Below are 27,415 nucleotides of genomic sequence, written 5' to 3'. Positions count from 1 at the left end.
GCTTGCTGCTTTTTTACCGGTTCATTAGGGTAGTTAATACTGCTCGTGTGAACAGTTCCTCTGGATTTGTCTCAAATAATACAATGTAGCCCATTTAGTGCAATTTGTAGTCACCAAGCTAACAGTAGTGCACTATAAGGTATATACGCTGAGTGTACAAAACACAAGGAACACCTTCCTAATATTTAGCTGTAACCCTTTTTCCATCAGAGCATTCTCAATTTGTCAGGGCATGGACTCCACAAGGTGTCAAAAGCCTTCCACAGGAAAGCTGGCCCATGTTGACTCCAATGCTTTCCACAGTTGTGTCAGCTGGATGTCCTTTGGGTGGTGGACAATTCTTGGTGCACACGTGAAACTGTTGTTTGAAAAACCCAGCAACGTTGCAGTTCTTGATACACTCAAACCGGTTCGCTTGGCACCTACTACCATACACCATTCAAAGGCACTTAAATCTTTTGTCTTGCCCATTCACTCTCTGAGTTGCACACCTACACAATCCATGTCTCAATTGTCTCAAGGCTTAAAAATCCTTCTTTAACTTGTCTCCTCCCCTTCATCTACACTGATTGAAGTAGATTTAACAGGTGACATCAGTAAGGGATCATAGCTTTCCCCTAGATCCACCTGGTCAGTTTATGTCATGGAAAGAGCAGGTGTTCCTAATGCTTTGTATACTCAGTGTAGGGTGTGATTTGAGTCAAGGACTCTATTATGACAGTAAAACACTTGAAAAACACGTCAACCTGTGCTGAGACACATAAAAAAATAACTAGAGATTCAAGTCGGTGGCTGTTAAGTTATCAAATCAAATACATTTTATTTGTCACATGCGCTCGAATACAACAGGTGTAGACTTCACCGTGAAATGCTTACTTACAAGCCCTTTCCCAACAATGCAGAGTTAAAAAGTAAGTAAAATTTGCAAAATAAAAAGGAAATAGTAACACAATACAATAACAATGCTGTATATAATAAGTACCAGTACCGAATGTGCAGGGGTACAAGATATTTGAGGTGAGGTAATATGTATACGCAGTTTGGGCTAAAAGTGACTCGGCAATCAGGATAGATAATAAACAGAGTAGCAGCAGCGTATGTGAAGAGTGTGAAAGTGTTTCTATGTGTTAGTTTGTGTGTGTGTGTGCGTGTGGCGTCAATATGCATGTGTGAGCGTGTGTGTGAGCGTGTGTGTTGGAGGGAGTGTCAGTGTAGTATGTGTGAGTCCAGTGACTGTGCATAGAGCCAGTGCAAGAGAGTCAGTGCAAAAAAAAGGGGGTCAACGCAAATAGTCCTGCTAGGCATTTGACTAACTGTTCAGGAGTCTTATGGCTTGGGGGTAGAAGCTGTTCAGGAGCCTTTAGCTCCCAGACTTGGTGCTCCAAGATGAGAGGTTGTTGTTCTGGCACCACACTGCCAGGTCTCTGACCTCCTCCCTATAGGCTCTCTCATCATCGTTGATGATCAGTCCTACCACCGTCGTGTCATCAGCAAACTTAACGCTGGTGTTGGAGTCGTGTGCGGCCACACAGTCGTGGGTGAACAGGGAGTACAGGAGGGGACTAAGCATGCACCTCTAAGGGTCCCCCATGTTGAGGGTCAGCGTGGCGGATGTGTTGACGCCTACCCTCACCACCTCGGGGCAGCCCGTCAGGCAAGTTAGGCTTGATGCTTGAGTTTACGTAAAATGTGTCCATGTGCAGAGCGTGTACAAACAAGAAAACTACTGGAAAATATAAGTTAGAAACAAATATGCCAGTCTTTGGTGAGAAGATAGACTTGCATTGGCGGGAAATGAGATTCCATAGTGTGTCTCTGTGGTTCTGTTGCCCTCTGGTGTGAGGATGTGTCGATTGTGTGTCTAGGCCAGTGTAGAACAGCATCGAAATATTTCACATTAAAAAAAGCAGGTTATGACCACGTGGTCACTTCCTTGCCGTTTACTTAATAGAATGTAGTTAAAAAGAACAGTGTATGGCATTGAAGACAGGGTGTTTCATGTTTGTTTTTAAAGAAAATTGAAGGCAACATCATGATAAAATCCATTGTGCTGTTTGCTCCCATATTGTTTTTTACATAATGGTTTCACAATGATTGAGAGTGAAATACCCAGTGGCAAACAGTATTTTAAAATGATCAATCATTAGCATGTGAAGGCTCTCTTTTTACTCTCAATATTTGTCGTGTCAAAGCTTTCCCACTAGAGGGAGTAGTCCACCAGGCTCTACCCCAGTCATTTTCCAGGAGTCTCTCCTACAAAAAGCAAACTATTCTCCAACATACAGTATAAGGGCACCGCCGTCAATGCATCATCACGAAAGGCAAACAAAAGGAAAAACTTCAAGCACTAGACAGATGCATTGTTCAGGTCTTCAGAGCACCTCAGACATTTTACTGACTAAATGTTCTCCCATTGTGACTTAATTCATGTCCATGGCTTATCCCACTTGATAGTTCATCTCATAGGACTCAAATGACCATGGGGGATTTAGTACAGTACTTATTCCTCAGGTCTGTATCCATCTGAGATGAAGCCATTCCTTATGTCTCTGTCCAGTGGAAGGCCTTGTTGTTCAGGATTATGGCCAGTTTGTGGTTGAATGGCTGGTGGAACTCCCTGAGGAGGTCCCTGGTGCTGGGCAGCATGGGGCCCAGGCTCCTGTCTGCTGCTCTCCGTGTGTTGGACATGGGTCTCTTGGTGAGAGCTGCCTCCGTCTGCTCAGATAAAGGCCCTGAGGGACATGCAGTACAGACAGGCACATACAGGATCAGGAAATGTTGAAATTCACACAGAGGAAGAAGCAGACATCCATCACCAACATTGTGTCCTAGCTCTGGACACACCTAGGATGTTGATGTAGAATCAGTGGAATTACTGTTTTTATCCCGGTACGTACCCACATTTAGGAAGTCAAAGACTTTATGTATGGTGAGTCTCAGATTGGCAGCGTAATCTTCTAACTGCAGAACTAGGATCTGATCTCTTTGGAAGACAGTCAACCAGTCCAGCAGGAAGACAATATACAGTCCTAGGTTCAGTCTGACCTGGAGAGGATCACAACAAACACTGCAGGTAAGACTTCTATATGATTTCCATAACTCTTCTACCAAGGCTTCATTGTGAAGGTGGAGAACAAGCTACATGCTATGACTCCTGTTAACAGTACACAAGCTAACCTGCAGTGAGTGCTAGAGACCACAGCATGACTCCTGTTAACAGTACACAAGCTAACCTGCAGGGAGTGCTGGAGACCACAGCATGACTCCTGTTAACAGTACACAAGCTAACCTGCAGGGAGTGCTGGAGACCAACCGACAAAAGTAATTATGTCTCTGCAGATGCAGCAAAGAGAGAAGAGGCACCTTCTGAGCTGATGAACTTTACACATTTTTTAAATGATCATAAGCTCAACCGCATGGATTCAGAAGTCAAATGTAAAATGGGGAGCTACTGTAGGTTAACATCCATGTTGGTTGACAATGACATCCACGTTGCTGAACGTCAAATACATTTTACTTAGAAAATATGTGCCTCAATAGGTACACACGGAACTCTGAGCACCATGTTGGCACCAATACAATAACATTACTACCACAAATCAGGCTGAGATGTATGTAGAACAGTGTGAACAGTGTGAACAGTAGTGTACATCTCTGGCAGTAGGTATCTAGATTTGTGCTTTTCCTATGTAAACGAGCTGTGCCCCAGGCTATGACAGCTGCACCCAAGTAAGGAAATGTTTACAGCATTAAAACTTGTGGACCCCAGGAAGAGTAGCTGCTGAAAGTGTAACAGCTATGAGGATCCAAATAAACTAAACAAAGCATACATACTGTGCCTGTATAAAACTGAGCCAATATCAATTTCAAGGTAGTAAAATAGTTAAAACAGTAATAAGAATTTCTGTAAATAAATGCCAATATTTCCAGAGACAACTACTTCCTAAATGACTTTCAGTACGTGCATCTCCGTCGAATCTGTTCTGAAAGGAAACTTCACGGTTCTTGATTAGTTAATCAGTTATCAAGTCAGTAGATCTACTGAGGCATATGTCACAGCACATTTTCACCACCTTCCAGGAAGTGGCCGTGATTTGAATAACAAATCCTATTAGACATGGAAAATAAAGGCCTGAGTTATGGATCACAATTTGGCATGGAATCAATTTAGTTAAGTATTACAATTTGGCATAGACAAAGCCATCTCTGTTTAACTTTGTATGCACTTTGTTTACATAATCAGATCTCTTAATAAATGCAGTCAAACTAAGTGTTTCTTCTTGCTTTTGCTCAATTTTCTTATGTTTCCATCTAGACAATACACTATCCACCAAGAACAGTGATACAACAGGATATGCATTCCAATGCATTTACCCTGAATACCTACGGTAGTGCTGAGCGGGGGGTGGGGTGGGGGGGGGGTTCTGTTATTAAACAACCGATTGACCAACGTCGGTTCAATCATTTTTTTGTGAGCTCAACGCTCTGTTTCTCTAGAGAGAAATCAAATCACTCAAGAGAGAAATTAAGTCAAGAACTATGTGGGACGCTGGATTATAGGCACATTTTAGTTGTAGTTTTCATTAGGCAAATATTCAACCTAGTTCAGAAAAGAAACATGGTAATTAACTACAATTACCATTATCCATTGTGCCTGTTCTTCTCGACTCTGACAGAGACGGATAGCCTACACACAGACCGCATGAGAGAGGAATGTACACAACACAATGATGAGAGGGATGGAGGAAGTTTGTGAGGTAGCTCTACTGCATTGATAGTTGTAGTAGTTGGTAATAAGCAGTCTTGAAAGTATTGGGACAGTGACCATTTTTGTTGTTTTGGCTCTGTACTCCAGTACTGATATAATACAATGACTATGAGGTTAAGTACAGACTGTCAGTTTCAATTTGAGGGTATTTTCATCCATATCAGGTGAACAGTTTAGAAATTACAACACTTGTACAACACTTTGTACATAGTCCCCTCATTTTAGGGGACCAAACGTATTGTGCCAAATTCACTTATATGTGTATTAAATTAGTTAAGTTAGATATTTGGTCCCATATTCATAGCACACAATGACAACATCAAGCTTGTGACTCTACACATTTGTTGACTGCATTTTGTCACACCCTGATCTGTTACACCTGTCTTTGTGCTTGTCTCCGCCTACCTTCCTGTTTTCTAGTTTTCCCGGGTTTTGACCATTCTGCCTGCCCTGAGCCTGCCTGCCATTCTGTACCTTGTCACACCGCCCTGGATTATTGACCTCTGCCTGCCCTGACCCTGAGACTGCCTGCCGTTCTGTACCTTTTGACTCTGATCTGGATTACTGACCTCTGCCTGACCTTGACCTGTCGTTTTGCCCGCCCATGTTCTAGTAATAAACTTTTGTTACTTCGACACTGTCTGCATCTGGGTCTTCCCTAAAACGTGATACATTTGCTGTTTGTTTTGGTCGTGTTTCAGATTATTTTGTGCCCAATAGAAATGAATGGTAAATAATGTACTGTGTCATTTTTGAGTCCCTTTTATTGTAAATAAGAATACGTTTCTAAACACTTCTACATTAATGTGGATGCTGCAGTACCAGGATTACGTATAAATCATGAATAATGAGTGAGAAAGTTACAGACACACAAATATCATACCCCAAGACATGCTAATATCTCACCATTACAATAACAGGGGAGGATGTTAGCATGTCTTGGGGGTATGATATTTGTGCATCTGTAACTCTCTCATTCATCATTATTCACAATTCATTCAGGATTATTCATAATCAAGGTTGCATCCACATAAATGTAAAAGGGTTTAGAAACATATTCTGTTCTTGATGTAGTCATTGCGTGCTATGAATATGGGACCAAATACTTAACTTTTTACTACTTTAATACACATGTAAGTGAATTTGTACCAATACTTTTGGTCCCCTAAAATGGGGGACCAAATATGTACAAAAAGTGCTGTAGTTTCTAAATGGAAAATACCCTCAAATTAAAGCTGCACTTTAACTTCATAGTCTTTGTATAATTCCCTCCAAATTGCTGGAGTACAGAGCCAAAACAACAAAACAATTGTCACTGGCCCAATACTTTGAGCTCACTGTACTTGAACTGGTAAAATGATTTTGTCAGACAGCTCTCCAATGTGGACCTGACAGAAACAATGGAATGTTTTCAATGTTTTGGAAATTCAATGTTCACTATTTTTGGCTTTGTGATATTCATTAAAAAGCTCTAAAATCATTTTAATGTCATTATTTCATAATGCATTTACTGTTAAAAAAAAAGATCTATACCAAAATCAAAAATAGTGATTATTTTTTAATAATCGAACCGAAATCGAACCGACCTCAAAAAGCACTCATCACTAATCGTTCAGCACGAACATACAGTTGAGAGTGTTGTACATTTTCAATGCCAGCAGTAAGAGTAAAGTATGTCTGCTAAATGGCATATTTATTATTTATTCATAAGAGTCCCACTCACCGTCATGGCATTGGAGAGGCTAGTGTTGTAGACACAGGAACGCACAGAGTTTTCTGCTAAACAAGCCTCAAACAGCTGTAGGGATTCTGAGACCCTCAGGTCAAAGTCCTCCACAGACTTGTTAGCCATGTTGAAGTACAGGTAGTCTGAATATAACCTAAACCAGAGGGAGACACACACACACCAACCAGAAAACATACTTTCTTCAGCTACATTGACCAAATGCACAGACATGCCTATAGTGAAAACTATGTGACAGCATGTCAAAACATTACTGAGTCCTACAGGTATAGGACTTCATTTGATCACCCTGTTGTGTGAGAATGGTGTACTCAAGGTTTAAAAAGGCTTCTAAAATTTGTAATTTCCACTTAAAAACATCAGACATTATTTGCGCTAACAAAACATTTATCAACCCCCTACAAAAATGTCCATTCATTATAATTCACATAATCATTTACATTTCCTGCTGCTGCATGATTATTTTCCTGCTGTGAGAAACTGGTCAAATTAAAATTCCCACATATTTACCTCTCTACTGGGTCTCTGAGCATGACAATGATTTTAGCATTGGGCTGAACTGCGTGGATGAAGTCCTGGGCCAGGAAAGGAGGCTCCCCATCTGCCCGGTAGTTATAGAGATAGCTCCAGGCTTGGTTGTCCCACATTGTGGATGCGCTTGCTTCACCTGTCAATCAAACATATTTGTGATACCCATTATGTGATTACACTTGACACTGCATATAACACAACAGTGGTAGCCTCTCATAATTCCTAAATAACACTGGACCGTATGGTGGCTTTAGCAACAACATTCTACTTCAAAACCTTGTCCTTAAATGTCAATTTTGAGTGTTGGCATTATCATGCTGGTTAGTGCAGAGCCAATTAAGAGGGAATGGAGTGAATAATGGAGTGAGAGAACTGATAATGGAGGAAGGAGAAACAAACAGTCTTCTGGTGTTAATCAGTGTCGAAGGTCCTAGACTGTCTGTGAATACTGAATGAGGTTTGTAATCACACAACATCTCTTTCTCACACACACACACACACCACACACACACACACACACACACCACACACCACACACACACAACACACACACAACACACACACACACACACACACACACACACACACACACACACACACACTTTGTTGAAAGCAGTACATCCCAAGAGTTTATAAAGATTTTAAAAAGTTACCTAATTTCATTATAATTCAATATGTATCAGGTAGATATAGATGACCTGTAGGTTACCTGTAATAATGTGTCGCTGGCTGTGGTCTCCAGAGGTATTCCCCAGTATTCCCTCCTGGATGTGGTAGGCAGCCAGTTCAAACAGGTCCAGGTAATCCTCCACAGGGAAGCGTTCTAGGAGGCCATCTTTAAGATGGATGATACCTGCAAGGGAGCGCAACACCATGGTCAATGATGTCATCATTCAATCAAATGTCACTACCGTCTACTTCCATCTATGATCTATCATAGACCTTCTCAAAAGCAAATGAAAAAGTGTTGTACCAAACCTTCTGTGTCATTCAAAAGGTGATCAAAGTCAGAGGAAGTTCTGTCCATATTTTCACACTTGTCAGAGCTCAAAGAAGATCAAGACTTCTTACTAGATGTCCCCAGGAGACCTGATGTAGATGCCCTTCTCATTCAATTGTCAGCACAAAGATCAACATCCCAAACCATTTCCCCATGCTGCTTTGAACGCCCACAAACCCACTTGGCGATGGAGCCTGAAATCAATGCGCTCTGCATGATTAACAGTATAGCTCTCCTTAGAGTGTGATCTGACACCTACGCTGCCTCTCAGACTCTGAAACATCTCATTCAATTAGATGAATTACAACAGACACTAGTTTGGATGGCTGGACCTGGTCTCATCCATCACCCACACACTACAGTAGAGGTTCAGAGCAACACTTACTCACTCTGTACAAATCTTTGGAAAATAACTGTAAGGAAAATTATAAGCAGATGATTATCATAAGAGACAATGCTTTGGGTTTTCATTCAGTTATATTGTTACTAGTGTGCAAAGTATAGAATGTAGGTACAATAATTAGGAAAAGAAGCACACAGTATTACCTCAAAATAGATATAATATGAATATAAATGTAAAGAAGTTATTCCACACATCACTGATGGTTCCCCGTAGAAATGTATTTTGACAGGGTGAAAAGGCTGTTGAAGCCAATGTAAAAGTTTTCCATCCAAATCAATGGAAGCCAAGTTCTCTGGGCAGCTCTACCAAAGTAAATACAGGGACTAGTGCTTACCAAACCTTTTCCTTGTCCACCAGTGGGGCTCTTTCATGGTGGTGAACTTGACCTCCGGGTGTAGCAGCAATCGGTGAAACAGGTCTGTTGTACCACATTTGGGCTGGCCAATGATGTAGAAATATGGCAGACAGCGCAGGCGGTATTGCTTGTTGTCGTCACTGTGGTACAAGTGTTCCTGGAAATGTTTCCTTAGGTAGTCACAGACAGTCCGGAAACTCTTAGAGCGAACTGCATACAAGTTTTTACTGTAAGGATCCACTTTGGTTTTCCCAGAGAGCTCCTCATACCAGCATGGACTCTTGATATTGGGTAGGAACTGACGAGGAATAACGGAAAACAACTGGGAAGAACAAAACAGAAAAATCGTCAAAATACCTTTCAAACACTTCTAGACAATTGTAATGATGGTATTATCTTATTTGCTATTATAAATGCTTGAAAGGATTTTTGTCCTGAGACAAAACGGCACACATGAAACAACAGGCCAGATACTTTGCTCATACTCACATGAGAGTCCGTCTTGATAACGTCCTTCAGAAGAGGCAGCTTCCTTGGGCTGAACTCGAGCTTAGATGTAATGCACTTCACCAGGAGCTTAATGTTGGCGTAGTCCTTGGTAGAAGACAGGTTATGGGAGAGGGTGCTGCTTGGGTTGACTACAGTCCTGAGGTGGAACGGTGACAGGGTCAGCATCAGACCCTTTTTATCCCAGGTTAAGATGTAAGAAGCCATGATGAGGAAGGTCAACGTCAATCCTAGCAGGAAGCTGATAACCTTGACCTTTCTGACACTCCTCAGGGGCCCCAATGACCATAGAGGAACCCGCCTCAACTCTAGGACACTGGGCAGGCCTCTGCGGCTGTTATCCCCATCGTCCAAACAGGGCATTGTGCGTCTCTTCCTGTAGTTCTCAACTTACATAGGGCAGGGTGGGCCATATGTGTAGTCCATTTGAGGAATGGCACCATGTTTGTAGTCTGTGAGAGACATGCTGTAGACCGGATGGAACAGGGCTGTGTGGAGGGGGATAGGGATGTCAGAGGGGAGGGACTTCGAGGCACATCTGCCGTCAAGGCACATCTATTGTGGGATGGAGGTGTGTGGAGGAGCAGTGGAGGGTTCATCCATCATGACTGCTCCAAATGTTGCTGTAGGCACACCAGGTACTGTTACACCACATATGGTGCTTAAAACAGAGGAAACTTTTGGACACGACAATTCTCAATTAATCTGTGATTCGTTTTTCCCCTTCAATGATGTAGTGTTTTGAGGGGCCCTGGACTTTGTTATAGACAGCTCACAGCTGTTTCCTGACCAGGTGCTAAGTATTATTCCAGGATGAGGGTTCAGTTAGGGGCGATCGAACATGAGACATCTCAGATGAATTCTTCTTCCTCCACTAGCAAGGGTGACTTCAGCCCAATTACTCATGACAACCTCACAGGCAGCTCATAGCAGAGAGAGTGTGAGTTCTTGTCGGATAACGCTCCCCTGCTTTAGGGAGAAGGATAATACAGTGGGTACAAAAGCTTAAAATGTGAGAGCATAATGGTAAGTCTGCACCTTCATCCTCTGCATTTAGGGCTTATCAAAGTCCTTAGAAGACAGTTTCATCACTATAGGCTAAAATAAACATCAACATTTTAGAACACGCCAGATCTCTATCCTACAAGGAAATACAAGGTTATCCATAAAAATGTTATGTTTTGGAGATTAAAGGTTTTCTCGTGACACCAAAAGTGTACTGTATTGATACAGGTGGATGAGCAGTGCTGCAAAGTCTTTCCCTCAAGTTAGAGAGAGAAAGTGAGTATTATTTCTGGACCTGTGTGTTGAAGAATTCCAGACACAGGACCGACCAAATGTTTCAAAAACTCTTCCATCACACTTCCTGGAGCCATAATTCATTCTGCTTTCTTTTCTTCCAGAGTTTATACACGTTAACAATTACTCTGGACGTTGAAATTTACCCCCTGCCCAGATACAGTGAATTACACTTGGTACATTCAATGAATTCACAGTGTTATTTCTCATTGCATAAATGTTGTTCTATTCACTCTTGGGCCTTATTAAACAGAGACCACTAAACACGTCAGTGATTTTAAATAATCACATATTATGTTTCTATCACTAGCTGTCAAAAACTGTGGGTTACACTTTACTTGAGCAATGTGTCATACAACCTTTAGCGTACAGCAATTAAAAACACATTTAGTTAAAAGACACATTCAATGTATAATATGATACAGTATATGCCATTTAGAATATGCTTTTATCCAAAGCGACTTACAGCCATGCACGCATAAATTGTTTACATATGAGTGGTCACAGGAATCAAACCCACTATCCTGGCACTGCAAGCGCCATGCTCTACCAACTGAGCTATGCATCATTATGTAGTATAAAGGTTTGTATCCTACTTACAAGGTCTCAGCTGAATGTGTTCTTCTCCTGGTCTTGATCTTGGTGTTGCTGATGGAGAGGGTCTCCTGTCCTCTCTCTGTAAAACCCATGGAAAGTTATTGTCTGCCAGAGCCAGCATCAAATATCCGAATTGTAGGCTTGATTTCTGTAGAGAGAGAAGGGGATGGGGGGTGGGGATGTGCAGGACAGAGAGATGAGGATAGACAATATGAAGGAAAGAGTAAAGACAAGGTACGAAGGAGAGAGGGCAAGGCAACCATTAAAGCCCATATAGAAGCATCTGTGACGGAACTTGCGTGGGAAACTGACAGGGCTGAGAAGGAGGACGGGGCTGAGTAGGTTGTGAGGGGAGGTGGGAGTGTGGGAGCCAGAACTGAAAAAATATATATTTTAGATTTTTCTTTTTATATTGCAGGCTTTAAAGACATTTTAAATACATTCCAACATATATTACGGAATGTAGTTCAAATCTATAAAAAAAAAATGTTAAAATGTATAACAAAATATATGTTAAATGCATCGGAAAATGTATTTAAAGTATTTCAAAAAATATATACAGTATCAGTCAAACATTTGGACACACCTACTCATTCAAGAGGTTCTTTATTTTTACTATTTTCTACATTGTAGAATAATAGTGAAGACATCAAAACTATGAAATAACACATATGGAATCATGTAGTAACCACAAAAGTGCTAAACAAATCAAAATATATTTTATATTTGACATTCTTCAAATAGCCACCCTTTGCCTTGATGACAGTTTTGCACACTCTTGGAGCATTGTACGATGTATAGTTTTTGTTTAAATCAATAAAAACAAAAATACAACAATATATTTTTTTATTATAAAACATTCATGCATGTATTTGTATTGCCATATTATCAGTAGCCTATTGCAATTCTACATATTGAGTGTTGCTAATGACCTTTATATTAGAAGTGTTGATCACATGCTACCGTAGTGACTGTAGAGTTTTTTAAACTTTCCAGTTTGCTCTCTGCTCTAGCGCATGCACAGTAGCTATGCCATTAGATAAGATATGTATCCAGGAACTAGAGAAAGCTATGCCTTAATCCCCTTAGGCCTTACATGTCTCTTTCTTTCACATGGTTATTTCTTATGGCATGTAAATATCCCTGTGTTTCATACTATATTATTTTATTTTTTTCACCTTTATTTTACCAGGTAGGCTAGTTGAGAACAAGTTCTCATTTACAACTGCGACCTGGCCAAGACAAAGCAAAGCAGTGTGACACAGACAACAACACAGAGTTACACATGGAATAAACAATAAACAAGCCAATAACACAATAAACAAGTCAATGACACAGTAGGAAAAAAAGAAAGTCTATATACAGTGTGTGCAAAAGGCATGAGGAAGTAAGCAATAAATAGGCCATAGGAGCGAATAATTACAATTTAGCAGATTAACACTGGAGTGATAAATGAGCAGATGATGATGTGCAAGTAGAGATACTGGTGTGCAAAAGAGCAGAAAAGTAAATAAAAACAGTATGGGGATGAGGTAGGTAAATTGGGTGGGCTATTTACAGATGGACTATGTACAGCTGCAGCGATCGGTTAGCTGCTCAGATTGCTGATGTTTAAAGTTGGTGAGGGAAATAAAAGTCTCCAACTTCAGCGATTTTTGCAATTCGTTCCAGTCACTGGCAGCAGAGAACTGGAAGGAAAGGCGGCCAATAGAAAGCCGATTCTAGATTTGATTTTGGATTGGAGATGTTTAATATGAGTCTGGAAGGAGAGTTTAAAGTCTAACCAGACACCTAGGTATTTGTAGAGTTCCACATATTCTAGGTCGGAACCGTCCAGGGTGGTGATGCTAGTCGGGCGGGCGGGTGCGGGCAGCGAACGGTTGAAAAGCATGCATTTGGTTTTACAAGCGTTTAAGAGCAGTTGGAGGCCACAGGAGGCATTGAAGCTCGTTTGAAGCTCGTTTGGAGGTTAGTTAGCACAGTGTCCAAGGAAGGGCCAGATGTATACAGAATGGTGTCGTCTGCATAGAGGTGGATCAGGGAATCGCCCGCAACAAGAGCGACATCATTGATATATACAGAGAAAAGCGTCGGACCGAGAATTGAACCCTGTGGTACCCCCATAGAGACTGCCAGAGGTCCGGACAACATGCCCTCCGATTTGACACACAGAACTCTATCTGAGAAGTAGTTGGTGAACCAGGCGATGCAGTCATTAGAAAAATCAAGGCTATTGAGTGTGCCGATAAGAATACGGTGATTGACAGAGTCGAAAGCCTTGGCCAGGTCGATGAAGACGGCTGCACAGTACTGTCTTTTATCGATGGCGGTTATGATATCGTTTAGTACCTTAATCGTGGCTGAGGTGCACCCGTGACCGGCTCGGAAACCGGATTGCACAGCGGAGAAGGTACGGTGGGGTTCGAAATGGTCAGTGATCTGTTTATTAACTTGGCTTTCGAAGACTTTAGATAGGCAGGGCAGGATGGATATAGGTCTGTAACAGTTTGGGTCTCGAGTGTCTCCCCCTTTGAAGAGGGGGTTGACCGCGGCAGCTTTCCAATCTTTAGGGATCACGGACGATACGAAAGAGAGGTTGCAACATTGGCGGCGGATAGTTTTAGAAAGAGAGGGTCCAGATTGTCTAGCCCAGCTGATTTGTACGGGTCCAGGTTTTGCAGCTCTGTCAAAACATCTGCTATCTGGATTTGGGTGAAGGAGAAGCTGGGGAGGCTTGGGGCGAGGTAGCTGCGGGGGGGGGGGGGGGGGGGGGGGGGGGGGGGGGGGGGGGGGGGGGGGCGGAGCTGTTGGCTGGGGTTGGAGTAGCCAGGAGGAAGGCATGGCCAGCCGTAGAGAGATGCTTATTGAAATGTTCGATTATCATGGATTTATCGGTGGTGACCGTGTTACCTAGCCTCAGTGCAGTGGGCAGCTGGGAGGAGGCCAGACATGACCAGGCATCCTCGACTGACGGGATGAGGTCAATATCCTTCCAGGATACCCGGGCCAGGGTCGATTAGAAGGCCTGCTCGCAGAAGTGTTTTAGGGAGCGTTTGACAGTGATGAGGGGTGGTCGTTTGACCGCGGAGCCATAGCGGATACAGGCAATGAGGCAGTGATCGCTGAGATCCTGATTGAAAACAGCGGAGGTGTATTTGGAGGGCAAGTTGATCAGGATAATGTCTATGAGGGCGTCCATGTTTACGGATTTAGGGTTGTACCTGGTGGGTTCCTTGATGAATTGTGTGGATTGAGGGCATCTAGCTTAGATTGTCGGACTGCCGGGGTGTTAAGCATATCCCAGTTTAGGTCACCTAACAGAACGAACTCTGAAGCTAGATGGGGGGCGATCAATTCACAAACGGTGTCCAGGGCACAGCTGGGAGCGGGGGGGGTCGATAGCAGGCGGCAACAGTGAGAGACTTATTTCTGGAGAGATACATTTTTAAATTAAGAAAGTTCGAACTGTTTGGGTATAGACCTGGAAAGTATGACAGAACTTTGCAGGCTATCTCTGCAGTAGATTGCAACTCCTCCCCCTTTGGCCGTTCTATCTTGATGGAAAATGTTGTAGTTGGGCATGGAAATCTCAGAATTTTTGGTGGCCATCCTAAGCCAGGATTCAGATATGGCAAGGACATCAGGGTTGGCGGAGTATGCTAATGCAGTGTGCAAAACCAACTTAGGTAGCAGGCTTCTGATGTTAACATGCATGAAACCAAGGCTTTTTGAGAACACATAAGTCAACAAATGAGGGTGCCTGGGGACACGCAGGGCCTGAGTTTACCTCCACATCACCCGAGGAACAGAGGAGGAGTAGGATGAGGGTACGGCTAAAGGCTATCAAAACTGGTCGCCTAGAGCGTTGGGGACAAAGAATAAAAGGAGCAGATTTCTGGCCGTGGTAGAATAGATTCAGGGCATAATGTGCAGACAGGGGTATGGTGGGGTGCGGGTACAGCATAGGTAAGCCCAGGCACTGAGTGATGATAAGAGAGGTTGTATCTCTGCACATGCTGGTCACAATGGGTGAGGTCACCGCATGTGTGGGAGGTGGGACAAAGGAGGTATCAGAGGTATGATTTGTGGAACTAGGAGCTCCATTGTAAACTAAAACAATGATAACTAACCTAAACAACAGTATACAAGGCATATTGACATTTGAGAGAGACATACAGCGAGGCATAAAGTAATCACAGGTGTTGATTTGGAGAGCTAGCTAAGACAACAACGGGTAAGACAACAACAGCTAATCAGCTAAAACAACAACAACAGGTAAAATGGCGATGAATAGGCAGAGAGGGTCAGTTAACTACACACAGAGCCTGAGTTCGCGGCTGGGGTCGACAGATAAACAAAATATAAACAGAATGGAGTACCGTGATTAATGGACAGTCCAACAGGCATCAGCTATGTAGCCAAGTGATCATAGGGTCCAGGGGGCAGCAATAGATGGAACAGGGAAGCCGCGGAGTAGTCGCTACTACGCTAGCACGCGGGCGACACGGCGTTTTAAGTTAGCAGGCCGGGGATAATAGAAGCGTCTGCTCTGATGTCCGACGGAGGTCGCTTGAAGGCACAGTGGATGGAGTATTCGTCGGCAGACCAGTCGTGGTGGTGCGGCGGGGCGCCGTGTCGACAAAGGACCCAAGCCAGATGGCGAAAGAGGTATTGTAGTTGTAGTAATTTAGTCTGCGCCTGTCTCACGGCTAACTGGTGCTAGCATCGGGGCAGGGGCGTTAGCCACTATAGCCACTCGGTAGCAGCGGTGATCCGGTGATCCGGGCCTCAGGGATAGCTTCGGTACTGGGTAACTCGGTGGGTGCTAGCTAGCTGTGAAGATCTAGAGTAATGATCCAGGGTATACGGCAGGAACCCGGCGTTGTAGTGGAGAGACAGTCCGATACTGGTAGGCTGGCGAGTATTATCCAGCCTAAAAATATATATTTTTAAAAGGGCTGGTATCTGTGCAGAAGGTAAAGGCCGCTAGCAGTGGCTAACAATGACTAAATAGCTTGTAGCTAATTAGCTGGTTAGCTTCTGATGGCTAGGTGGTTCTGGCTATAAGGTCAAAAAAAAAATTATAATAGCGGTTCCGTATCACATTGGGTGAGGCAGGTTACCGGAAGGTATAATTTAATTAAAATGGAAAAGAGATTGAAAATAAAATTGAAATATATTTTTAAAAAGACGAAAAATACAAAAGTACACGAGAGGACGAACAAAACACGTCTGCACTGCTACGCCATCTTGGAACAGGACATTACAGCAATCATTTGTAGGTATAATATCATGCCTTATGTTTGTATATTACTCTGCATTGCTCTGCATGGCTCCTAATGATTGTTTACTCTGCCTTTGTTAGAACCACAATCACATAAAACACATTAAAATGGAAACAGCTATGTGTGTGTGTGTGTGTGTGTGTGTGTGTGTGTGTGTGTGTGTGTGTGTGTGTGTGTGTGTGTGTGTGTGTGTGTGTGTGTGTGTGTGTGTGTGTGTGTGTGTGTGTGTGTGTGATGGGCTTCACTGTCATGTTCTAACCGAACAGCACTACAGTGGATAGAACCAAAACCAATCAGTATTAAGTGTATAGTGTGTTAGTGCATATCCAGCCAACCACTCAGACGAGCTTCAGCTAGACGTTTTTACATGGTCCTTCGCATCGCCGGATTCTGACCTGCTATATTTGAGATGTTGAGGTGCCCCAAAGAGGAGTCTGTGCATCTTGCCAAGAGACGCCTGTCAGCACCCACTTCAGCCCACAGCGCCACACAAAGCCGTCACTGAAGAAGATGGCACAAGTTCTGGTTAGCAACCAAGTTGCCTGTGTTTATTTTTAGGAAATGTTGTGCGTGCATCCGCAATGTAAGTTTGGGGGTTTATATTGTTGTGGATCATTGATGATGTTCACTGCATCCTACTGATACTGTACCTGGCTAGTGCAATTTATCTTGTTACATCTGTAACTTATTTGTTATTTTGCCAGCTGGTAGCATTGTTTGCCTGTTTAATGCATAAGTCTAAGTTCAGAATGGCCAGTTAAAGATGCACTATGCAGAAATTGCTCCGCCATTTCCTGGTTACTAAAATTCTAATAGTTCGCCTAATTTCAGTTTATGAGACAAAGTAAGCAAGTATAGTGTAGAGAATCATTATACCATCTAAACCGATGTGAAATATTGTTTCCATAACCAAAAATATTGTATTTTTAGCTGTTTGAAGCTGGTGTACAAAACCAAAAGTAAGACGCATAAACAAAACTTTAGAACAGGAAGCATACACATATGGCACATAAAACAGTCCTACCGCGTCTTAGACTTGCTTTCAAAGAGAATGACAGCTCTATAACACACATTTCTAAAAAGTTACATATTGCCGCTTTAATGGGCCTATTGCATCATTATATTTATTATTATGAGTATCAAATTAAATCAATGCACCGAATACAACAGGTGTAGACCTTAACGTGAAACGCTTACTTACAAGACCTTAACCAACAATGCAGTTAAGAAAATATTGACTAAATAAACAAAACAAAAAAATTTAAGTTACACAATAAAATAACAATAATGAGGCTATATACAGGGGGTACAGGTTAGTCGAGGTAATTTGTACATGTAGGTAGGGGTAAAGTGACTATGCATAGATAATAAACAGCGAGTAGCAGCAGTGTAAAAACAAAGGAGTATGAGGTGCATGTTACTATTACTGGAAGAGAGTGTTATATGCCAGCTAAAGTTAGTAAGTTAGTAGAAGATTCTAGACCCCTGGAGCGCTTCCGCATGCGCATTTGATTTATCTGATAAGCTCTCTAGCTGGCGAGAGGTTCTAGGAGTTTCAGAGACCGTCCTCCATGCTCCAGCATGCACAGTAAGATTCATGACTCAGGCACCAGACTCAGATAAGATTTCCACCAGTCAGCAGAGAGGGCCATAAATCTAGCCTGTCTAAGTAATTAGTTCTCTCTCTGAGATATGTTTATAAATATACTGCTGTAAATGTGTATGCTGTTATGTGAATATCCCTGTATAGATGCTACGCCAATCTCTCCTGAGTAGATATTCCCATTGCATAGCTTACAATATTGTTTGTTATTGCCTTTCAGAACCACAAGTCGATTTCTAAATCACTGAAGAGTGTGCTTATGTGTTAATACTACATGTGGTGGTAATGAAGATAAATAAAACAGGATATGGACACATCTGCCTTGTAGTGAGTCAGAACCTTAACAATCAGCATTAAGTACTTGCGGGTGAGGGTATTCACAGGTAGTCGAAGCTCTGGCTGAGGGGGGTGCAGACCTTGGTGTGGTAGACTGTGCACTCTGCAGTTGTCTTCATCTGCTGGGGAGCTAAGGCCACTCCGGGGAGCAGAAGCTAACCCGATGCTCCCTTGCCTCTGCCCGGGGGAACTAGAGGGATGTCTTTCGGGAAAGCGGCTAGACCACCACGGGGGGGGGGGCGGTGCGGCGCGATATAGGCTCCAGCCGGAGGGGCCTGGAGTAGTGTCTCTCAGGGGAGGGCCAACTAGGGGAGAATCGGCTGCGGTGGCGCTCCAGCGACAGCGGCTCTAGAGCAGGATTTCTTCAACTCGGTCCTGGGGCCCCCCCTTGGTGCACGTTTTGGGTTTTGCCCTAGCACTACACAGCTGATTCAAATAACCAACTCATCATCAAGCTTTGATTATTTGAATCAAATGTTGTCGTGCTCGGGCAAAAACAAAACGTGCCCCCAAGAGTGGGGGCCAGGACCGAGTTTGGGAGACCCTGGCCTACAGAAGTGACGGTCATGAGAGTAGAGGCGGTATTGATGTGTCCATATCAAGAGTTTTATTCTGTAGTTCACCACCACACAGTTGCACATACACACAAGATCACTTCTGATACAGCCAACTGCTTAGATGGCTCCAGCTACCCGTTTTTAGACTACCAGAAGAAGGTAATCATTAGCATCATCGCTAACAGCTACACAAAGTGTAGACATACGCTCGCCCCGCACATACAGTGCCTTCGGAAAGTATTCAGACCCCTTGACATTTTCCACATTTTGTTACATTACAGCCTTATTCCAGAATTGATTCAATTGTGCCCCCCCCCTCGTCAACACACAATACCCCATAATGACAAAGCAAAAACAATTTTGTAGAATTTTTTGATCATTGTTTTCAATAAATAATTGAAATATCACATTTACATAAGTATTCAGACCTTTCACTCGGTACTTTGTTGAAGCACCTTTGGCAGCGATTACAGCACTGAGTCTTCTTGGGTAAGACGCTACAAGCGGGGCGGCAGGTAGCCTAGTGGTTAGAGCGTTGTACTAGTAACCGAAAGGTTGCAAGATTGAATCCCCAAGCTGAAAGGTAAAACTCTGTCGTTCTGCCCCTGAACAAGGCAGTTAACCCACTGTTCCTAGGCCGTCATTGAAAATAAGAATTTGTTCTTAACTGACTTGCCACGGAAAATAAAGGTTAAAAAAAAGCGTGGCACATCTGTATTTGAGGAGTTTCTCCCATTCTTCTCTGCAGATCCTCTCAAGTTCTGTCAGGTTGGATGGGGAGCGTCGCTGCACAGCTATTTTCAGGTCTCTCCAGAGATGTTCGATCGGGTTCAAGTCCGGGCTCTGGCTGGGCCACTCAAGGACATACATAGACTTGTCCTGAAGCCACTCCTGTGTTGTCTTGGCTGTGTACTTAGTGTCATTGTCCTTTTGGAAGGTGAACCTTCTCCCCAGTCTGAGGTCCTGAGCGCTCTGGAGCAGGTTTTCATCAAGGATCTCTCTGTACTTTACTCCGTTCATCTTTTCCTCGATCCTGACTAGTCTCCCAGTCCCTGCCGCTGAAAAACATCCCCACAGCATGATGCTGCCACCACCATGCTTCAGCGTAGGGATGATGCCAGGTTTCCTCCAGATGTGATGCTTGGCATTCAGGCAAAATAGTTCAATCTTGGTTTCATCAGACCAGAGAATCTTGTTTCTCATGGTCTGAGAGTCTTTAGGTGCCTTTTGGCAAACTTCAAGTGGGCTGTCATGAGCCTATTACTGAGGAGTGGCTTCAGTCTGGTCACTCTACCATAAAGGCCTCATTGGTGGAGTACTGCAGAGACAGTTGTCCTTCTGGAAGGTTCTCCCATCTCCACAAAGGAACTCTAGTGCTCTGTCGGAGTGACCATAGGGTACTTGGTCATCTCCCTGACCAAGGCCATTCTCCCCTGGTTGCTCAGTTTGGCCGGGCAGCCAGCTCTAGGAAGTGTCTTGGTGGTTCCAAAGTTCTTCCATTTAAGAATGATGAAGGCCACTGTGTTCTTGGGGACCTTTGATGCTGCAGAAATGTTTTGGTACCCTTCCCCAGATCTGTGCCTCAACACAATCCTATCTCAGAACTCTACGGACTTTCCTTCAAACTCATGACTTGGTTTTTGCTCTGACATGCACTGTCAACTGTGGGACCTTATATAAACAGGTGTGTGCCTTTCCAAATCATGTCCAATCAATTGAATTTACCACAGGTGGACTTCAATCAAGTTTTAGAAACATCTCAAGGATGCTCAATGGAAACAGGATGCACCTGAGCTCAATTTCAAGTCTCATAGCAAAGGATTTGAATACTTATGTAAATAAGGTATTTCTGTTTTTTATTTTTAATACATTTGCTAAAATTTCTTAAAAACTTGTTTTCGCTTTGTCATTATGGGGTATTGTGTGTTGACGGGGGGGAAACAATTTAATCAATTCTAGAATAAGGCTGTAATGTAATAAAATGTGGAAAATGTCAAGGGGTCTGAATACTTTCCGAAGGCACTGTATGTGCGGGGCGAGCGTATGTCTACACTTTGTGATGATTTTGTTTTCATCCATTTTATAATAAGGCTGTAAAGTAACAAAATGTGGAAAAAGGGAAGGGGTCTGAATAATTTCCGAAGGCACTGTGACAGGGGCATGCCTGTGCAATTTCAGAAGGTTGCATGAACATACAAATCACTGATGCATTTTGTTCATGTCTTATGATTAACTTGGGCAAAATACTGAATGTTCGTCCTCCCGAGTGGCGCAGTGGTCTAAGGAACTGCATCGCAGTGCTAGCTGTGCCCCTAGAGATTCTGGGTTTGAGTCCAGGCTTTGTCGCAGCCGGCCGCCACCGGGAGGCCCATGAGGTGGCGCACAATTGGCCCAGCGTCGTCCGAGTTAGGGAGAGTTTGGCTGGCAGGGATATCCTTGTCTCATCGTGCACTAGCCACTCCTGTGGAGGGCCGGGCGCAGTGCACGCTGACTTCCGGGTTGGATGGGCCTTGTGTCAAGAAGCAGTGCGACTTGGTTGGGTTATGTTTCGGAGGACACATGGCTCTCGACCTTCGCCTCTCCTGAGTCCGTACGGGAGTTGCAGCGATGAGACAAGACTGTAACTACTACCAATTGGATACCACGAAACTGGGGAGAAAAAAGTGGTGAAATTTTTTTTATATACTGAATGTTCTATTACTTTCAACACATTTAGTTGATTTCCTACTCAGTTCAATAAATCTTTTACATATATTTAACTAGGCAAGTCAGCTAAGAACAAATTCTTATTTACAGCTCCTAGCCTGGCCAAACCCTAACCCGGACGATGCTGGGCCAATTGTGCGCCACCCTATGGGACTCCCAATCACGGCCGGTTGTGATACGGCCTAGAATCGAACCACAGTCTGTAGTGACGCCTCTAGCACTGAGATGCAGTGCCTTAGACCACATATTGTTGAATTCAGTTTTAATGTCTGGATTCTATGATCCCGTCCGTGTTCTCCACAACGCAGATTTTATAGGGCCCTACAAAACGCTTTATAGGGCCCTATAATACATAGAGAGGAATTTAAGAAGCCGAATTAGGAGCCATTTTGGCCACCCTGTAGACTAGATGACATTGCCATTCATTTAATAATATTATCAGGCATTACATACATTTGAGGAAATATGCAAATGTATTTAAAATACATTTTATATATATTTTTATACCGTATGGAAGGGAATGATTGATACAGTAACACACACCCACAGTAATTTCTACCATAATCTAGAATCCTTGTGGATATCCGAGCAGATGTTTGCAGCCACCATGAGTGCTCAATGTTACAAAGGTTGATGTGAGTCATATTTCCATTTGGATTACTCACAATGTCTACATGCTCTTGAGCTGAGTTAGAAATACAATTACCCCCCAAAAATGCTATGTGTTTGAGGTCCTCTCCACAAGGTGGTTGCCTGGCTACCCATCCACATCGCTCCGGCCAATCTGTCTCACTGTCTCTTTCTCTGTTTTCTGAATGAAATTGGAGTATTAGGGCCTGCAGGAGCAAATATCAAGATTTATACGTGGCTTTCATTCCCTGCCAAGGAGATAAATTGTAATCTATTGACCTGAGCTGAGTGAGGCCAGCCAGATAAACATTAGGAGCGTGTGTAACTTCAGCATTATGCTTATGAACGCAAACACACTCCGACTGTTCTGATTGGTCCCAGAAACCGATGGGTTGGGCCAGAGCCGGCCTAAACAATGACGTTATCAACTTTGGTTACATTTGTTAGAGACGTTCCAATCACTGATACATTTTTCTGTACAACGCCCCTCACACAAACAACTTCTAGGATGGCAGATTAATAAATGAGTATTGGGACAGTGACAAGTATTTTGTTGTTTTGGCTCTGTACTCCAGCACTTTGGATTTGAAATTATACAATGACTATGAGGTTAAAGTGATGAGTGGGAAAGTAACAGACGCACAAATATCATACCCCCAAGACATGCTAACCTCTCATCATTACAATAGCAGTGGAGGTTAGCATTTTTTGGGGGTGGTATGATATTTGTGCATCTGTAACTTTTTCACTCATCATTATTCACGATTCATTCAGGACTATCCGTAATCATGGTAGCATCCACATTAATGTGTAAGTGTTTAATAACATATTATATTCTTATTTTCAATAAGAGTGATGACACAGTACATTATTTACCATTTATTTCTATCGAGCACAAAATAATCTGAAACACAACCAAAACAAACAGCAAACGCATCAACAAATTTGTAGTCACAAGCTTGAAGTAATCATTGTGTGCTATGAATATGGGACCAAATACTACACTTTTGACTACTTTAATAACCATATAAAGGAATTTGTCACAATACGTTTGGTCCCCTAAAATGGGGGGACTATGTAAAAAAAAAAGTGTTGTAATTTGACCCCTTTAAAAATGAGTGGATTTGGCTATTTTAGCACGTTGCTGACAGGTTTATAAAATCGAGCACACAGCCATGCAATCTCCATCGACAAACATTTGTAGTAGAATGGCCTTACTGAAGAGCTCAGTGACTTTCAATGTGGCACCGTCATAGGATGCCACCTTTCCAAGAAGTCAGTTCGTCAAATTTCTGCCCTGCAGCTTCCCCGGTACCGGGGCAGTGGAAACATCTAGGAGCAACAACGTCTCAGCAGCTACGTGGTAGGCCCCACAAGCTCACAGAACGGGACCGCAGAGTGCTAAAGCGTGTTGCGCATAAAAATAGTTTGTCCTTGGTTGCAACACTCACTACCGCGTTCCAAACTGCCTCTAGAAGCAATGTCAGCACAAGAACTGTTTGCCGGGAGCTTCAAAATTTGGGTTTCCCTGGCCGAGCAGCCGCACACCAGCCTAAGATCACCATGTGCAAAGCCAAGCGTCGGCTGGAGTGGTGTAAAGCTCACAGCCATTGGACTCTGGAGCAGTGGAAACACGTTCTCTGGAGTGATGAATCACGCTTCACCATCTGGTAGTCCGACGGACGAATCTAGGTTTGGCGGATGCCAGGAGAACGCTACCTGCCCAATTGCATAATGACAACTGTAAAGTTTGGTGAAGGAGGAATAATGGTCTGGTGCTGTTTTTTAATGGTTCGGGCTAGTCCCCTTAGTTCCAGTGAAGGGAAATATAGAAGTCTTTTTAAACCTCAAATACACTACAAGTTTTACATTTCCTGCAACAGTAGGGCCGGGATGATACCAGTTTCATAATATTTTTTTCCATGGCAAAAATGAAAACAACATAATGATGTTAGTTTCCAACATTAGAAGTTAAATCCGCTTTGTGTTTTGTTTTACTTGCCATCCAAATAATGAGTATTGCGATACTGGTATCGTCCGGGCCCTATGCAACAAGGTGATCAAATTAAGATCCTACATCTGTACTGGTACTGGTGGAGGAGGGAGGGGAGATATAAATCTGAAAGCAGGGTTCTGCCCTCTCTTCTGTGTCTTATTTTTGTTGTTGGGGGGGGCAGTCTGCTCTACCGCTGAGGAATGAGCTAACGTAAAACACACCCGACCCCCCACACTCAGGAGGGCACGGAAACACCTGAATACACAAATTAAAACTTTAAAAATAGCAGGTCTCCTTGTAATGATATGCAGTTACAAGACAGATGCCTACAGACTCAGGGACATGGAAACCCTGCAGCCCCAAATCTCATGTTTAACTTCCTCTGTAAACACAGAAGGGATGTCTTCAGGAGCCCATTACAGCAGGTCTCTCCCTTTCCCACACACCTGTCCACCAAGGTACACACACAAACCCCCAACAGTGACCGTACGCACATATTGTCACGAACCGGCTCGAAGTTCGTAACAAAAAGGGAGACAAATGGAGATAAGGAATAACAAAATATATTTATTAACTAAAGTAAACTAAACACAATTAACAATGGTGTGTGTAGTCAGTAATCAGTAGTGTAAGTGAGTGGTTGCGTGCAAAAATGTGATAATGAGGGGTGTTGAAAGGTGCCAACGCAAACAAACAAAACAGCCACAAACAAAATCTATAAGTGTGTCTGCATGGAGAGAGTCTCCTCAATGAATGAGGAAGAGGTGTATTTATCCTGGGACACACCCAAGCCCAGGTGTGTCCCATTTTGCTGACGACACTCGCAGCTCCGCCCACCGGCATCCTAATAAAGAAAACAAGAGCAAAGAGAAAGAATACGGCAGACAGAGTGGGAGGGTCGTCACAATATCCCAACCATAAGCCAAGGAGTACAGGCAACATCCGCAGTGAGTTAAAAGTTGAGCTGCCACTTTCAAGGAGCGGGACACTAATCCGGACTCTTATAAGACATCTCGCTATGACCTCCTACGAGCCATCAAACAGGCAAAGCGTCAATACAGGATTAAGATTGAATCCTAATACCCCGGCTCTGATGCTGGTCGGATGTAGCAGGGCTTGCAAACTATCATGGATTACAAAGAGACACCCAGCCGCGAGCTGCCCAGTGACACAAGCCAAATGCCTTCTATGTTCACTTCGAGGAACGCAACACTGAACCATGCATGAGAGCACCAGCAGTTCCAGACAACTGTGTGATCTCGCTCTCCGTAGCAGATGTGATTAAAACCTTTTGTCAATAGGGGGAGCTGTTAGCATAATTTTTTTTTTTACATTTCCAAATTAAACTGCCTCGTACTCAATTCTTGCTCGTTACAATATGCATATTTATTATTACTATGGATAGAAAACAATCTCTAGTTTCTAAAACCGTTTGAATTATGTCTGTGGGTGAACCAGAACTCTTTCTACAGCGAAACTCATGACAGGACATGCGAAGCTCTGAAAAATAGTCTCTGATCTCGGATCAGTTTAAAACTCTGTGTGTCCCTATGGCTTGACATGAACTGCACCCACCTTCCCCTGGATGTCAGTAACCAATGAGAAGTGGAATGGTGTGTCTCTACGTGTTTGTCAGAGTTTTTAAAAGGGAATGAGTGAGAATGTCCCTTCTTTTCGACGCTTGCCAGGACGCAAGGGAGGACATCAGAATCGCATGCTCAAAAGCTCTCGTTATTGATCAAAGATATATCCGTCTGTGATTAATTCGATATAGTGGTAGAAACATCATAACGAAGTTATTTGAAACCGATTTATATCAGTTTATGCGAGTATATTCTATTTTTCTGAATTTCCTTAGTATTGCGTTTGAGGATTTGGGCATGTGTGTGCCGTGTAGCTATCGTTAGCTGCTAGTTTCGAAGTTGAGGAGGTCGTTTTACAACAAAGCAACGATTATTTTGGACAAAGGACACATTGCCCAAGATACTGATGGAAGCTCGTCCAAAAGTAAGAGTTATTATGATTTATTCCGTATTTATGTGGAAAAATGTAAACGCAGTTGTCAGCCATTTTTTGCGGCACTAGTCTGGCTGTAACTCACAATGTATGTCTAGTAACGTACATTTAAAAATCTAAATCAGCGGTTGCATTAATAACCAATGCATCTTTCATTAGCTGTCCAACCTGTATTTTTTTAGTCAATCTAATCGATAAATAATCGTAAAACATAGGTGCCTTTCCAAGAGGCGCCGGCCCGAATGCATTGCCATGTTTTGACAGATTACATTGCATAACCACGATTTGTGCTGCTAATATGCACATTTTCGAACAAACTCTATAGCATTGTGTAATATGATGTTACAGGACTGTCATCTGAAGAATTCTGAGAAGGTTAGTGAAAAATTAATATATTTTGGTGGCGATAACGTTATCGCCCCTTTTGCCTTGATTTAATGCTGGTGTGATGTTAGCTCATGTGGTATGCTAATATAACGATATATGTGTTTTCGCTGTAAAACACTTAGAAAATCTGAAATATTGTCTGGATTCACAAGATCTGTGTCTTTCGATTGCTGAGGCTGTGTATTTTTCAGAAATGTTTTAGGATGAGTATTTGGGTAATTGACGTCGGTCTCTGTAATTATTCCGGCTGCTTCCAACGCTATTTCAGATTGCAGCTGCAATGTAAACTGTGATTTATACCTGAAAAATGCAAATTTTTCTAAAAAACAATATCCTATACCATAAATATGTTATCAGACTGTCATCTTATGAAGTTGTTCTTGGTTAGTGGCTATATATATCTTTATTTAGTCGAATTAGTGATAGCTACTGATGCAGGAAAAAAATGGTGAGAAAAAAAGTTGTGTCTTTTGCTATCGTGGTTAGCTAATAGATGTACATATTGTGTCTTCCCTGTAAAACACTTAGAAACTGAAATATTGTCTGGATTCACAAGATCTTTTGTCTTTCAATTGCTGTAGGCTGTGTATTTTTCAGAAATGTTTTAGGATGAGTATTTTGGTAATTGACGTCGGTCTCTGAAATTATTCCGGCTGCTTCCAACGCTATTTCAGATTGCAGCTGCAATGTACAAC

The 27,415-nt window shown here is 42.8% G+C and overlaps 1 protein-coding gene across 7 annotated transcripts in view; it reads right to left on the bottom strand.

Moving 5' to 3' along the window:
• Positions 1 to 795: 795 nt before the first annotated feature.
• Positions 796 to 27,415, bottom strand: part of LOC111952052 (carbohydrate sulfotransferase 15) — a 39,390-nt gene continuing 12,770 nt past the window's right edge. Inside the window, exons 2-10 of one of the 7 annotated variants that reach the window (XM_023970497.2) lie at positions 11,208 to 11,352; positions 9,291 to 10,277; positions 8,781 to 9,123; positions 7,753 to 7,896; positions 7,023 to 7,179; positions 6,492 to 6,648; positions 4,640 to 4,687; positions 2,902 to 3,045; positions 796 to 2,732 (exon numbers count right to left, since the gene is read on the bottom strand). In XM_023970497.2, the coding sequence (XP_023826265.1) occupies positions 2,580 to 2,732; positions 2,902 to 3,045; positions 4,640 to 4,687; positions 6,492 to 6,648; positions 7,023 to 7,179; positions 7,753 to 7,896; positions 8,781 to 9,123; positions 9,291 to 9,671 (1,527 nt within the window). In that variant the 5' untranslated portion in view covers positions 9,672 to 10,277; positions 11,208 to 11,352 and the 3' untranslated portion in view covers positions 796 to 2,579. Of the gene's footprint in view, positions 2,733 to 2,897; positions 3,046 to 4,639; positions 4,688 to 6,491; positions 6,649 to 7,022; positions 7,180 to 7,752; positions 7,897 to 8,780; positions 9,124 to 9,290; positions 10,278 to 11,207; positions 11,353 to 27,415 lie in introns of all 7 variants that reach the window. The other 6 variants (XM_023970492.2, XM_023970494.2, XM_023970496.2 and 3 more) reach the window with 6 other exon arrangements.

The sequence above is a fragment of the Salvelinus sp. IW2-2015 genome, linkage group LG25, assembly GCF_002910315.2.
Source record: "Salvelinus sp. IW2-2015 linkage group LG25, ASM291031v2, whole genome shotgun sequence".
Classification (NCBI taxonomy): domain Eukaryota; kingdom Metazoa; phylum Chordata; class Actinopteri; order Salmoniformes; family Salmonidae; genus Salvelinus; species Salvelinus sp. IW2-2015.
Note: the sequence above shows the minus strand (reverse complement) of the source record. Positions and strands in the feature narration are given on the sequence as shown.